The 15,395-nt window shown below is 41.1% G+C and overlaps 1 protein-coding gene across 1 annotated transcript in view; it reads right to left on the reverse strand.

The window, feature by feature from the left end:
• Positions 1-5,934: 5,934 nt before the first annotated feature.
• ptpn20 (protein tyrosine phosphatase non-receptor type 20) overlaps positions 5,935-15,395 on the reverse strand; it is a 34,837-nt gene continuing 25,376 nt past the window's right edge. Inside the window, 14 exon segments of the mRNA XM_061689942.1 lie at positions 5,935-6,423; positions 6,512-6,574; positions 7,342-7,557; positions 8,047-8,381; positions 9,462-9,552; positions 9,641-9,789; positions 10,195-10,331; positions 12,153-12,235; positions 12,933-13,069; positions 13,159-13,375; positions 13,468-13,629; positions 14,337-14,398; positions 15,028-15,114; positions 15,336-15,373. Of these exon segments, the coding sequence (XP_061545926.1) occupies positions 6,313-6,423; positions 6,512-6,574; positions 7,342-7,557; positions 8,047-8,381; positions 9,462-9,552; positions 9,641-9,789; positions 10,195-10,331; positions 12,153-12,235; positions 12,933-13,069; positions 13,159-13,375; positions 13,468-13,629; positions 14,337-14,398; positions 15,028-15,114; positions 15,336-15,373 (1,888 nt within the window). The 3' untranslated portion in view covers positions 5,935-6,312.

A 15,395-nucleotide genomic window follows, 5' to 3' on the forward strand; every position in this document is an offset into this window, starting at 1 on the left:
CTTCAACATCATGTGACCAGTCTACCTTGTAATTGAATCCGCATGCCTAATCATTGACTCGCAATGTTTCATTTTCATTTAGATGGCAAATATTTGCAGACTCATTTCTCCCGATTAAAGATTTTATAGAATGTTGAGGAGGTCTATTTTCCAATTTTATCTGGTGTTGTTGCCCCCCTTGAAAATATATACAATTTGTAGCGGGATATGTGATGAACAAAAATAATCCGCTTACGCTTTGGCAGTAAACCTTGAGGAATGAGGAATTTTTGTTTCATCTTTTTGGTCCAATGTTGGTATTTATTGGATTTGAGTTAGATGGGGTTGACATACATTATACAATTTGGTCCAGATGTACAAATTGAAATTATTTTGTCTTTATACACCACCACAATTTGAAGAAAAAAATAATAATAAATTTAAATCAGGATGTGATAGCTCTGACGACTTACATCTTTGATTTAAGATGTTTCACAAACACACACAAAAAAATGCTGTTTACCATTCAGAAATTACATGTGGAAGTATTTGGACGTGGAAGTATTTTGTCATTGGACAGACTGTAATTGTAAATAGAACCATCATTTTCATAATAGAATGCAAATACTTGAGAGCCTTAAGTCTGGAACCTATGGACGTGACTTTCGTCCCTGCAGATGCTTTGCCAGGCCTTCATTTCCATCCATTTTCTGTACCGCTTTATCCTCACGCGGGTCACGGGCGTGCTGGAGCCCACCCCAGCTATCTTCGGGCTAGAGGCGGGATCCACCCTGAACCGGTCACCAGCCAATCCATTTGTTTTCAGTAAGTAAAAAAAATGTTCTATTGGTCAAGAATATTGAAGAATATTCCCTCCTTACTTCAAAAAGTCTTGAGTTGGTGATGTTCAGATTTCTGTCAATCGTGCAAAAGATTTCAAAGCAAATATAACAAAAATATGCTTATGTTTACAATGGTATTAAACATTTTTGGAGCCCCTAAAGAGGCACAGCACTTTTTTGACATAAAGTGTGAATGTGAGTGCGAATGCTGGTTTGTTTCTATCTGCCCTGCGATTAGCTGGCGACCAGTTCAGGGTGTACGCCGCCTCTCGCCCGAAGATAGCTGGGATAGGCTCCGGCACGCATGCGACCCTAGTGAGGATAAGCGGTACAGAAAATGGATGGATGTTGTATGCTGTAATTCTTGAATAGTAAATGCCATATTTTAGTGAAGCCACTCAATAAATCTGCGAGTCTACACTTTTGTCAACAAGTAAGTAGTACCTCCTAATTGTAGTCTTGGAAATAAATAAATAAATCTAAATCATAAAAACTGTCACTGTCCAACTTCTGTACTTAATGTCATAGTTTGGCAATTGAACCATTACAGCCCGAACACCGAATGAAGAACTGCCTGAGTTTACTTTGCGTTGTATTGAGTCATAGGGTAATATTAGACCCCACTTGAAGTCCACCACAGAACAACCTGATCCAAAGCTTTTCTAAAAGCAACTGGCTTCCAAGTGAACATGCAGGAGGAGGCCAAAAATCATCATCGGTTTCCTCTGACAAGTGTGTGGTTTGTTCATGGAGAGGGATGAATGGCTTCTCTGTGCCTCTGTCAGTGGGATGTCATCACAGACGAAACTGTGGGGGTCACGAGCACCCTGCGTGGTTATGACTGTCAGCCCTCTTCAGCTGAGCGGTGGGTGGGAGGGGGTCGTCTCCAAAATCTTATCTTAACCCACAAAGTCTGGTCAAGGTCCTCGTGTTTGTGCAAAAGCAGACGGAATGAAAAGAAAATATGGATTTGATGACAGCCTGTATGCTCCTCCTTTAGTTCTCACACATCAAGTACACAAACTTTATTTCCCTCATCTCCAAACAGATAGAAAAAGTGTCACAATCAATTTTATCTGTTTAAATTCATTCAAGATGGATCGGTGATGCAGTTTTTAATACTTGCAGTATATAATACTTTGCAGACCATATGCAGCATCCTGCTCACAAGACAAATGCCATTTGAACAGGGGTGTGTAGACTTGTTATATTCACTGTTCACTCAAAAAGAGCACCAATGGCAATACTATAGGCTTGCCGTAGTACTGTGGTTGCCAAAAATCCTTCATGGGTGCAAAAGTTGAAGGATTTTGTCCAAAAGCCTTAATTGGGGAGGACACGGAAGTGCACGATAGGATTTCCAAATAAAGCCACACATATGTTGATGATTTCTTGTTTGCATCGGTTACCGCCATTTATGTGGTCCGTAACCATTACACCCCTCGACGTGGTGGTAAAGGTTGACAGGGGAGGAAGTGTGTGCTAGACATACAGTGTTACACTGTGTGGCCAATAGGGAGCTCCATGATTTACGCGTGAGCTCATTTCAACACCTTCCTCACGCCCGCCTTTAAATCACAAATCCCCCATTCAATGAAACTTCCTATAAACATCCTCGATAATGCTATATTTCCCGGTGCTATTTATTTATCACTTCTAGCATTCCATGCATGTACCCATGTGAGAAGACCATAATGGAATATTAAGGGTTATACAACACTTCTTAATTGAACTCAATAGATAGTTGTAGGCCAAAACAGCAGAACAGTGTTTGACGTGTTGCTTGCTAAGTAGTGACCTCCCCCATTTAAAGTTCAGTTGTACTTTAAACATTGAGCCCACTGACTATCTACTGTATCCAGCCACGCATCTATCTATCTATCTATCTATCTATCTATCCGTCTAATGTGTCAAAAGCTTAAACATGCTTAATAGTGAGCCCACACACACTTATATAAATTTATGATTCATGCACTTATTGATGTCAAGGTCATTATTCAGCATGTTATATAGTGCACTTACCCAGTGTAGCTGTGTTTCAATAATTTATGGAGCCTTTAAAATGTAATTATTAACCAATTTCTACCCAATAGAATAGTACACTTTATAAACAGTGGTCCACGTTCAGTGCACAGGTTTGTCATTAGCAGCCTATTGCTCACCAAATAGTGAGCTCACATTTAGTTTTCCCTATCTGTCTTCAATGTCATTATTGAGCATGTGAAATAGTGCGCTCACCCAGTGTTATTATTAATAAACAATTTGTAAAGCATTTATAACATCATTATTTGCCAAGTTATCCCTAATTCAAGGATGCATCTTTTTGAAAAGTCGCCCCTATTCGGGTGCACGGGCTTGCAATTAACATCCTGTTGCTTGCCAAATAGTGAGCCCACATTTCACTTTCTCTATCAATCTTTTAATGACTAATGATTTACATTTTATTGACTTTTATGCCATTTTACAACAAGTAGTGAGCCCACACTTAAGTACTTTATAAGTTTATTCATGATTTATAACACATGTATTAGTGTCGGTGTCATTATTAACGAATTATTCCACCCTCTTTGTAAAGTGGTGCACAGGCTTTAAATATTTGCCTGACTAGTCTGACTGCAGATGAATGATAGCCCGTTAGTTGTACACACAGGCAGAAAGTGTGGGAGTCTATCTGCTCCTTGGAGACCCCCAATCCCTTCCAGCATTAGGTTCATGTGTGTGGAGAGCGTGCAGTGTATTTCCATGCTGTCACAAAGCCCTCTGTGAGAGCGGCTTATTTACCCTGCAGTAAAAGCCGAGAGGGAGTATAGGCTGCAGTAAAAGTGGAGAGGTGCTCAGTGGAATTTGATTTAGGGCCTCCTCCTCCCTTGTGCTCTGTGTGTGTGTGTGTGTGTGTGTGTGTGCAAGCGAGCGAGCGAGCGCCTGTTGCGTCTTTCGGGGTGAGTTATGCTGTGTTGGGCTGTTAAGGGGTGCTACAAACACACGAGCACGTCTCAGAATAGTCTTTAATCAGAGAGGTGGTTCCAGTCAGGGGTTACATAGCGGCTGGTGCAAGGGACAAGATATCCATTGATAGCATAAATATGCAGCAGTGCAATTAAAAATGATTACATTTCACGATCCTGTTGCTCAAGCACCTTTCTTCAAAGTACACGATGCGTTTCTTCACAGACGGAACCGCAAATGCTTCTGTGTTCAAGGCTCTCAAAGGGAGAGAACACGTTAAGCAGCGTTGAGGGAAAAGCATTCACATTACAGAGAGTGATGGCTCTCGAGCCGCCACATGGACCGAACCCCAACCCCTAAGCCCCGCCCACACCCTCCCCTTCCCCTTGGAGAGTATTGCTTTGCTTCGTTACATTCCACATCGTGTTCAAGTCAACTCCTTTGAGAGTGTGCATGCACTATAAGAGCTTGTGTGTATATGTGTGTGTGCTTGAATGTGTTCCCCTGTTTCACGCAGAGATCCTGTAAAATTGGCTTAACAGAACAGGCTTTAACACAGAACCCAGCAAAGATGGGATAATGTCCCAACTACGTGCCCTTTCACACAATGATACCCATTCCACGTCAATGCTGTTTCCACATAAGTTAGACCGAAAACAGATGGGATAATGCCATCTTTTACAAGTAGTGTAAAAGTGAGGGCTCTGATACTCGCTCAACAGAGGGAAAATTAGAGCAATTCCGTGTCAATACTGCTTCCATCGGGGATGTCCAAACTCTTTCACATGAGGGCCACATACAGAAAAATGGAAGGAAGAGAGGAGCTATTTCAGCTTGTTTGTGAAACATGGTAAAACCAATCCAATATAACGGAGGTCAACATATGCTAAATCTATGCAAAATCTCAACTTGGTGTTATCGGTGACAAATCAATAAGTTATTCGTGTTCTGTAAGTGTGATTTATCTTATTTTAATTAAAAAAGTGTGACTTTTGTGTTTTTAGTTTTCTTTTTTTTACATTGCCAATATTTTGCAACATTCCATTTACAAAAAATGTACGACAATTTTTTATTCATTTTATAATTTAAACTAAAGTGTGATATTTGGCAACAGTCTACTTTGTTTTTTATCATTTTTATTTGAAAATAATTGTGCAATATCTCAACTGTTACTCCTAACCATTTTATGCGGGCCTTGTTTTACAATTTAGAAATAGAATACGCAGTAGGCCATAAAGTATATGGCCACCGGGCCTGACTTTGGACATCCCTAGTTTTTACAGAGTTGACGATACTAGCTCAGAGGACGGAACACTGCCGGGTTGACTTCATCCCTCCCATCCATGTCAGTGCTGTTTTCTACATAAGTTACACCAAAAAAGGTGGGAAAATGCCATATTTTACAGGTGGTGTAAAAGTAGACACTATGATACAACCTGCTAAGGCAGAAAATTGCTGGGTCAACTTTGTACCCCTATTCCGTCTCGGTGCCGTTAAAAGAGAACAGTGACATGGAAAACGAGGGGTATATGCCAGCATTTCTTGGCATGTGTGTGTGTATACAGTATGAGTGTGTTATAGCAGCGAGAAGCATCCAAAAGTCGAGGTACAAACCAGCAGCTATGTTGTTGCACTGTACATTGTGTAAACCTCTTATTCATTAAGTTTTGCATTTTGGCTTTCTTTGTATTAAAAAAGCCAGTGAATACAGCTAGAGGCTATTATCACAAATTCAACCAAAAAGCCCAAATACCACATTCGCAACAATGGGCATTGAAGCCTTTAGCAAAAAGAGTGAATTGAAAATGTATAAATGTATTCAAATTTGCTATATGTTGCTATCTGCAGGGGGTTTAAAGTCTTTTTTTTTTGTCATACAAAACAGGGAAGTGTACCATCTGTACACTAACTTAAGGTAATATGTCATTGTCTTGCCTGTGACTTGGAGCAAGGGTACATCCACATTAAATAACAAGTGCACATTCAGTCAAACGTCTTGCAAGTGCTCTCAAACAGTGCTGCGCTCCTTCGGCCCAACCACTTGTGACTATAGCAGCTCGGGGTTGATTCCAAGGCACTTGATTCTTTTCATTTCTTTAGGAGATTTACAGAATTAATAGTGTTGCCCTTTCTCTCTCTCGCTCTCACCCCCCCCCCCCCCTCTCCCCTCCTCTCTCTCTCTCCCTCCAGGGTTCAAATGCACTTAATGAAATAAAAACTCACATTCATCAAGTTATCAGATAATAAACTTTGGTAAGATGATCTTATGTGACCTTAATGGCATTCCTACCAGACAAAAAACTGTTGGACTATTATGATGGCAATTTGCAAATGAAATGCTATGGAAAGACTTACAATGAATGCAATAACATAGGCATAAGGCAAATCACTCAGCCTGAAATACGCAAGGATTCCCTTAAGAGATCTAGGATAAACAAAAGTGTATTTTCTTCCTACATACATCTAGACAGCGCACTGTATGAAAACAGACAAGAGTTCAAGAAGAAGGTGTTGCCAGTGCTTGTGGACACACAAATGCAAACAATCAAACTATTTTGTGGTCTTGGGGACTTTCCGGTTGCCACTGGGTACCATGGAGCTGTAAAATGCCCTGTAAAACCTCCAACCAGACTTTGTAGCAGAAGACGTACTGTTCCTGAAACCAAGACAGAGAAAAAAGTCTCGGTTTTGGAGGCTGGCTTGATTTAAAGCTTGAACTTGGAAGCCCCCCCGTTAGCACTGACCTTGGTCTGAATCATCCCATGTCGCTGAAGTCTCATCTCCTTTACGATGTTGCTGACGTTAATCTGAGGACAAGAAGACAGATGGCTCATGCATGGGCTTAATCATGCCTATTGTTTCTTTCCTCTACCAAATAACATACACTAGTGCCTTGAGATATGAGTGACTCGACATACACCAATTGTCATTTGGCAGATTTTTTGCTTAGACTCGCTAGCAAACAAATAGAGATATGAGTGTTGTATGGTGGCATGGAACTCAACTGACAACAAGCAGCAGTTTGACACATCAACAACAACAAGTAAACAATCCTTTGAAAAACAGACTTCAAGCTGTTTATCGCCACTTCCAGTTCAAGTTGTCAAACAAAACATTAAACAAAGACAAGTACATGTTGTATATCTAATATAACGACATGTGTTTAAGTCTGCTTAGCTTAATGCTAAGAAAAAATGCAAAATGCCATAAAGGCTAAGGGGCTAACAAATAGGATCGGTTTTGCACCCTTCAAGTAATGGATATTTTTAACACAAACAGTGGAGAAACACGTGCACAGATAATATAACAATTCTCACAAGAATACATTCTTCATATTCTGCGAAAACAACTCATATTACTGCAGTTTACCGCGGAGCTGTGATCTTCATGTATAGCCGTATGTCTGTATTATATTGCCCCCATGGTGGATCAAATGTTCTCACGGGTCGTATTTAGCTCAAAGGTCGTAGGTTTCCCACACCTGATTTAGTCGGCTACTAGTAAGTGTGATTAATGACATTGAGAATAAAAGTGAAAACGACACTACGCAACTTGTGGAGTGCTTGTCACTCACAGGCAAATCCCTCTCGATGAGGCTGAGGATAATGTCAGTACAGATGAGAACACCCGAGCGTCCGATGCCGGCGCTGCAGTGGACCGTGACGGGCCCCTTGCGGTGCACTGAGCGCAGGTACCGGATGAAGCGAACCAGTTGCTCGGAGTAGCGCGGAACACCGTGGTCGGGCCAGTGTGTGAACTTCAGGTGATGGACAATGTGGGTCTCTGCTGTCTGGAATATTCAAATCAAAGGATGGATTCGTTAAAGTAGAATGTCGGATTAAAATATAGTGGTACCTTGAAGTTTGAACACCTCAAAAATGGGTACAATTTTAAGTTCAACCAAAATCTTGGTGAAAAATATGCCCCAAAGAAGCGTTTTTAGAGTTGGAACCGTCCCCATACAAAATGACAGCATATCACCTGAGCTGTCATCCCGAGGTCCCAGATTGAGCCCAATAAGTCCCTAAAGAGACCTATGTGTAAAATTAAGAGAATAAAAAAAAGGACTAGAATAGTCCAGCATTACCAATGGTTCAGTGCCATGACAGTCAGTATTGAGTCTTGTCTTGTGGAGTTAATGACATTTTATTTTCTTCCCGCAAACAGTAATGGCGACCCTAATGAGGAGAAGCGGTATAGAAAATGGATGGATGGAAGATGACCAAATCAAACTTAGAGGTACCACTGTACATATTCAGAGGCAGGAATGCCTTCTCACCTCTGTTTCCACCATGCGGATGAGCTTGATGTGGAAATATTCCAAGTACTGCTGGTTTTCCAGGTGGACGTTATACTTGCCCATGTCCAGGGGCTCATCTGGCTTCTCGGGACAGTACTTGTGACATTTCACCTTTCCTCGTTCTACTTCTTGAGTCATCATTGCAATCACGTCCGATTTGTTTTCCCAGATCATCTGCCAGAACGCAGCCACTGTAGAGGGTAGGGGTCCTTGGCAGGAGATGTAGGAGAGTTCCTCAACTCCGGCTTGCATGCGGATGTAGCTGGCGTTGATGTAGTCGTGCTTCTCTCCAAGGGTGACGCGAGTTTTGTCGTCTGTGGATGGAAAAGAGGACACACAACCAGGGTGAGTGTGTCCAGTTTCTTGCTTGCATCACTAAGTGTTTCCGAATTGAAAAAAAACCAACACTCCTGCAACAGATCCTTGATAGTTTCCTGGGTTCTGTCATCTTGTTTTGCCAAAACTCATGCAATAACTAAATAAAACTGTGCAAACAGCCTTGAGGTCTGCAACAAAGTAGGTTTGTTGGTGATGAGAAGACTAATGGAATCAAAGTGTTTACCCAAAAATCCCCCCCACCTACTTGGAATGTTCTGGAAAATGGCTGTTTAAATACAAGAAATTGATTTAGTCAGTAAGTAACATGCTGTATGCGCAAACAGTAATGGCAGAGGGCATATGGTGAGGGTCAGTCGTATTCCACTGAGGCTCACTATCTTTGTCAGCATGCTCATTTATCTCTGGCTCCATTCACCCAACCTAAAAAACAGTCCTCTGGAGACTATAAAGTAAATGTGCTCCGTGTTTGTCTTAAAACGGATGGACAAGTGTGATTTGCTTTCTTTTTACTCCTAATAAATCCCATATAAAAGTCCAACATGTAATTATGACATACAGTTGTTCATTTCTCTGTGCATTAGACATTCATCGTTGTGTACAAATACTGACTGATAAACATCAGGGGGCCACCTTTTGACATAGTTGGGCCTCTTCTCATTAAAATTTAGCGGGATTTCCTACCAAAAGAAAGCACTATATTCTTACATGTGGGGAAAACGCATTTTTCATTATCATTATTGTAGTTTATAACCTTTTCACTATTACACTATATGAACATCAAAATCTTTTGTGTATCTTATTAGTTATTGTATTGTCACACAACGACTTTCTAACTGTGAGGCACATAATTGGAATGACAGCACGTAATGTCTGCTGTCTGTCTGCCCTTGAAGCTACTCCATCTATAAAAGACATTGACCTACATCTCTCATAGTAATTAAAAAATGTTTTGCTCATATTCTTGGATGACATCTAGGATAAGCATCCCAGAATTATAATTTGACTGTGGCGGCTTAAGCAAATGGTGAAAACTAATTGAATGGTGAATGACTCACAGGGCAGGATGTCTCTGTAGCGGTTCTTGTCTCTGTTCTCGGGGGCTTTTCCCACCATGCAGTCATCAGAGGGCTTTAGGTGCTCCAGAGCCTAAAGTCACATTAGTGTGTAAAAATGTCACTATGCATGTAATGTCCCATTGAGCAATATGTGCTGGACAACGTTCACTAAAACCCACCAGGAATTCTTTGACCAGTTCTTGCTGGTCTAGTTGATGTTGCAAAATCTGGATAATGGCTTTGACCCTTGAGCCTGAATACTGGCTGCTTCTAGATGGGCTAATGAGGGCTAAACTGCACAGTTCCTCCTCTGATATTAGGGGTGGGCCTAAGCAATAGATAGAAATACAGATACAACACAGTCAAACAGGATGGGACGCGGCCCCTGAGCATTGTGTTTCACTGAGTGTCATCAGCAGGTTGCAAAAAAGATATATACAGAGAGACTAGAAGAGTCACAGAAAGACATAGAAGTGCACTTAGAAAATGTTTTGGTTGATTCATGGATCAAACACCTCTTGTGAATTTTGCCATTCAGCTCATTGTTGCAGAACAGCATGTTGTCCAAAAAGAACTGAAATATTGAACAGTTGGGCATGTGCATTCAAAAGTTTAGATAAGGTAAAAGTTCACCTCTTAAGGTTAAAATCCATTTTAGGTTTCTCCTAAAATGTCACCCAGAAGCTGGAATATCCCTAACTTTTTGTGAGTAGTTGAGTGGAGGAATATAAACCTGTCTGTGTTGAGGTGTTTTTGTGAGCAGTGGCGTCAAACACATCGTCTTCTTCCTCTTCACTGCTCCAGCCATCTGACTCTAGTTTCCGGATGCTTTTGCAGGATCGGTCCAACAGTTTGGTCACAGTGTGTTTCCTGGGGGAGTCAGGGGGCAAGGGGGGAGACCACACCATTTTTACTCTTCGGTAGGTAGGGACCAGTTGAGATCATGCAAGGCTGAGCTTCCTTTCCCTGCGACTTTTCCACCTAAAATACAGTATACGAGACCATGCGAAAATATTTATTGCTCATCAGTCGGTTATTCTTTGTGGGTATTTGAGTACAAGGTCCACATGGTGTTGCTCAATAACAAGACTCGTGCTCTTCTCTTGGGATACTAATGAGGTCCAATTAAAGAGTTGCATCAAAAATTATGCTTTTTACAAAGATAATAGTGCTTAGTTATGATTAATCAAATGCTTATTATTGTGGTTCTAGTGGTGTAGAACTACACTGCATCATACAGGGAGGTCTTTATAAGATTTTTTTCTGTAATTAATATTTTGTGATCTTAATTTATCTATAATTTATTGATTGCAGGGTACATACAAACAATAAATGACATGTATGCACAATTTAAGTCCTCAATTAACTCAACAACATGCATGTTTCTGGAATGTGGGAGGAAGCCTGAGTACCGGGAGAAAACCCACGCAAGAAAAGGGACACATGCAAACTCCACACACGAGGGCCCAAGATTTGAACCCTGGACCTCTCAAGTGTGATGCAGATGTGCTAACCAGTAGGCCACCACCATCATAATTTTAATTTTGTTTCACCTCTACATAGGTGACTTGCTTATTAGTATAGGAGCATAAGTAGAGATTCGTCATCGCCCATTAATTCAAGCATCTACTTTCCTCAAGGTGGCCGTTTTATTCATTGCTCTCTATTCCCTCCTTGTGGTGAACAAGGGAATTCCAGCACAGCAAAACATTGCGGGCCTGATTTAACTAAATGTGTGTGCGTGGAAAAACGGGTTAAGACTTGATCGCTCATGCAAACAGATGTGGAAGCTGATGTACTGACCCAGCGCACCCAAAATTGCATCTGCCAGGTCATTTTGCACATTCTGGGAAGAGTATTAGCAAATAGATAACTTCAGCATGTGATTTATGGAATCTGAGATAAATTGGGATGACTGATTTTTCATCTTTAAATACCGTGTTTGACGTTGTCTATTCAGCAATGTAATTTTGCAGCTTCTGAATGATCTGACTTGGAGCCACTCGTCTTTGACAAAACTCCTTTCAACTCTGCATTTCCTTACACCTGGGTCATTTCAGTGCATGGTGACAATTGGCTGGTGCTGGCCTTTCCCAGAGTAGTTTTTGGGTATGGTGTCCCAAGTTTTAAATGGAATGTTACGCAGGATGGGGTCTCAGGATGAGTTGAATCAAACAAAAGAAGGCTTTGACGAAGTTGCTGGCTTCCCCCCAAATTATCGGAGCGATAGATTTATTTTCTGTCCCTCAGTAATATGTTTGTTTGTCTTCCACTGACACTTCCAATTCCATTACTTCAAACTTCCTTTTGTGCTTGTGCTGCTCTCCAAAATGTCCTATAATGAAAACCATCAGCGCGACCTAAAACACAAAACCCTTTTTTTAAATACCGTGGTCTCCAACACGTTTACGCTTGTTGCCAACAGCCCGCACAATCTGTTACATAAACGTGCAATGTAGCCCCCACCGTTTGGTATCTCAGTAAATCAGGCCCTAAAGGTAAAGTGGCCAAACTACAAAGAATGTACAAGTTTCAATCTTATTCCTATCTACCACTAACCAGTAAGGTTCCATACTGTTTTTTGTTTGTGTGTTGCAGAATTAAAATTAACTAAAAAAAAAAGAAAAACAAGATGCAAATGAAATGTGGGACTATATGATACAAGGGAAGAGGAGTTTAGGAAGTTACTACCTGTCAGAAGCTCCATGCAACATTTCAGTGACATTCAGTGACGGGCAGCAAGCTTGATGAGAAGGCGTGGTGTCACAGCTCTCCTAGCCCACAAACCAGCAGGCAACCATTAGTGAAAAGGACAAAACATACGGACAAACATACATACTTTATGTATAGTGGAACTGCCAAAGTCGTGAAATGTGCATCAAAAGTCAAACACAACTATCATCATCATGTTTGACGTTAGCAAATCTTATGAGACATCAGCTCAGTCAGCATTTCAAGGACTAACGTCTTTAATAAATGTTAATGTTAGTGCTAATAATAGTTTTTTGTGATGCTATCACAGAAGAGTAACAGTGATTAGAGGAAAAAGTGTAATGATTATAATAGAATCAGAAATTACGATATGATTACAATAATGGAGAGGGTCTTCCATTTATACAAGACAGCAAACTCAATATTAATTACATACACAAATTAACATTTACCAAGCAGATGACATGATGAACATACAATTACTGTACGTACCAGCTGACAGACACACTTATTTAAGTCTAGCCATACCTAGAAAATGTGAAAAGGTGTCAGTGTTGCTCTGCAAGAACCTATCAGGGGTCTTTAAAGGATTTTAAAGGATCGTATGACAGTCAAGAATGTTAAAATGTTACTTAAGTAGTGTTATTTTGTATGGAAATTGTTTTAAATGAGAGCAACTTGGAAGTCAAACAGCATCACAAAGCTGATTGTGTTTGACTTTGGCACTTCCGCTGGGTGTTCATACTTTATGTGTGTTACCTGATTGACTGGAGTTTCATCCATTACCACAGTCAGTTGTCGTGGAGTAGGAGGTGGTGTTGTGACTAAAACACACGATTCATTAAACACCCATTCTGCAGTCGCCTCTGAAACAGCATATAAAGAAAAACATGTTATAGTGCTTAACGGATCTTGGCTGGACAAAAAACATGCACAATGCACAGATCCTACCAGGGGGGCGCTGCGCTGGTTTATTTATCATAGGCGTCAGGAGAGGAAGAGGCATCCGAGGTGGTAACTGGAGCTGGCTGCTCTGCCAGGACAGCCTCGGCGCCCGTGGCCATGTTGGGTGGTGTGGGTGATTCAGAATAGGTCAAGGGCAGGATGTCTCTGCAGATGGTGAGCTGCACTGTGCCCTCAGCTTTACGCAGAATATCCACCACTTTATTGTGGCTCAGTCCAGAGACAATGACACCGTTCACCTAGTTTAACACAGTCGGGATCTATGGTTTTACCAGAGGACGGGAAAAAGTTCAAGATATACTGTATGGGCAAACGTCATTGGTAATGTTACCTCTAGAAGAATATCTCCCACTCTTAGCCTGCCATCCTGCTCAGCTACTCCACCAGAACATATTTCTTTCACCCTGAGCATGCTGCCATTAGTCCCCCCAACCAGCGCAAAGCCAAGGCCGCCTCCTTCTGGTTTGGTAAACTCTACTTGCATGATGCAACTCTGAAGGGACAACAATTGTTTTTTGTCAATGTCTTTATGTCTCCAAAGTGTTCTGTAAATTGACTGTCTGTTGTACTAGAGCGGCTCCAACTACCGGAGACAAATTCCTTGTGTGTTTTGGACATACTTGGCAAATACAGATGATTCTGATTCTGATTCTGATGTGACCAAAGGACAGAGGAACTGTTTGTAGCAAGCATCAGAAATTGTATTCTTATGTACTTTTAAGTACAGAGTGAAAACACCATTGCCTCTTTTCTTCTGCGCAGTACCAGTTTGGCTCACCATTGTTCTACTCGCTATTTCCACAGGAAAAACCATGTACTGTAGGCCTACTACTATTTACAGTACCTGGTCAGAAGGGGTTCCAAATGTGTCAAGTCGATCACATTTGAGAATATATGGCTAAAAAATGACAAAATAAACACAAATGCGAATGCAGTATTATACTCCACAATTCTCTTCCATAGTTGTTGATTTGTTAGCGTTTCTCGTTCTGACTGATGTGTTCAATGTGCTGTGGTTTTTGTAGTTTCACGCAGTAATACTGGACGGTGAAGTGGAAAACCTACTGCCCCAAACCAAGACGGTACTATGCATTGGAAAAGTGCTATTAGTAATCTCATGTTACATTATGTGCTACACACACAAAATTATGTCTAGTAATAACACAATTTAAGTGTTACAAGAAGAAGAAAAACACTTACATCCTGCTGTTCGGCCACAGACAGACATCTGAAGTTGCCAAGAGTTCGACTGACAACTTCAACTGCAGGGGAAAAAAGAGCAATAGATTAGGTATGAATCAGCAGAAAATGGAGACAAAAGCACCGGCACACAAATATTGATCCAGTTCATTTGATCCAAGCTAATTAACATCCAAAGTTCAGCACCTCATGTGGCCCAAGAAAATTCTTCTTGCTTATATACTACCATTCATTGATTTGAACCAATTAAAATTGCAGAGTCAGAGCCACAAAGAACCAAAACAAGACATACCCATCGCCCCATCAGTCATTCTAAATGTGTTGATGACGATGCACCTCTTTTATGACAGGCGAACAAGAAAGGGTCTTTTCAAAATTACACTCTCCACTGTCCCCCTAGCATCCGCGACTACTGTCAGCAAGCAACTGAATCATCTGTACAATAGACCACCATAGACCGGGACTGTGTGAGTGTGTGTGTGTTCCGAATGCTGATAGACAGAACTTGGGCCCTCACTGCAAGATAAATAATTAGCAAGCCTCTGGCCTCCACTGGTGTATTGGACTGCAAGGCTGTTGGCATCAAACACACACTCACAATATCTCTCTGTCAACCAAACTCATACAAAGCAACAAGATTGTGCTGATGGAGAGATATGGTGGGATGACAAAGATAAGGAGAGTATTTCACCATCTTCAGGAGGTGATTCTTTGTCAGGAGAGACAGGCTCTTCAAAACGAGCAAAGAATTTCCTGTCCTTTTTCCAGTCAAACAGACCTGTAAAAGAAGTACCCCATAAACAGGTCAGACAGATAATGACGTCATTCTCCTCCAAACCATTTTGGTAATGATTGAACTTAAATGATAATTTAGTTAAACACAAACATATGTGGTTTCCCAGCATCTGTGTTTCTAGCAACCAAACTCTTCCTCGTGTTTGTCCTTAGGTTTACTGAAGCAGATGAAATCATCTCATAAATCTTTCACAGACTCCTCACCGTTCCATTTGGCCTTGGGCGTCACTGGCTGGTCATCTCTGGAACATAGGAAAGACACAA

Source organism: Phycodurus eques, chromosome 11 (genome assembly GCF_024500275.1).
Source record: "Phycodurus eques isolate BA_2022a chromosome 11, UOR_Pequ_1.1, whole genome shotgun sequence".
Lineage (NCBI taxonomy): Eukaryota > Metazoa > Chordata > Actinopteri > Syngnathiformes > Syngnathidae > Phycodurus > Phycodurus eques.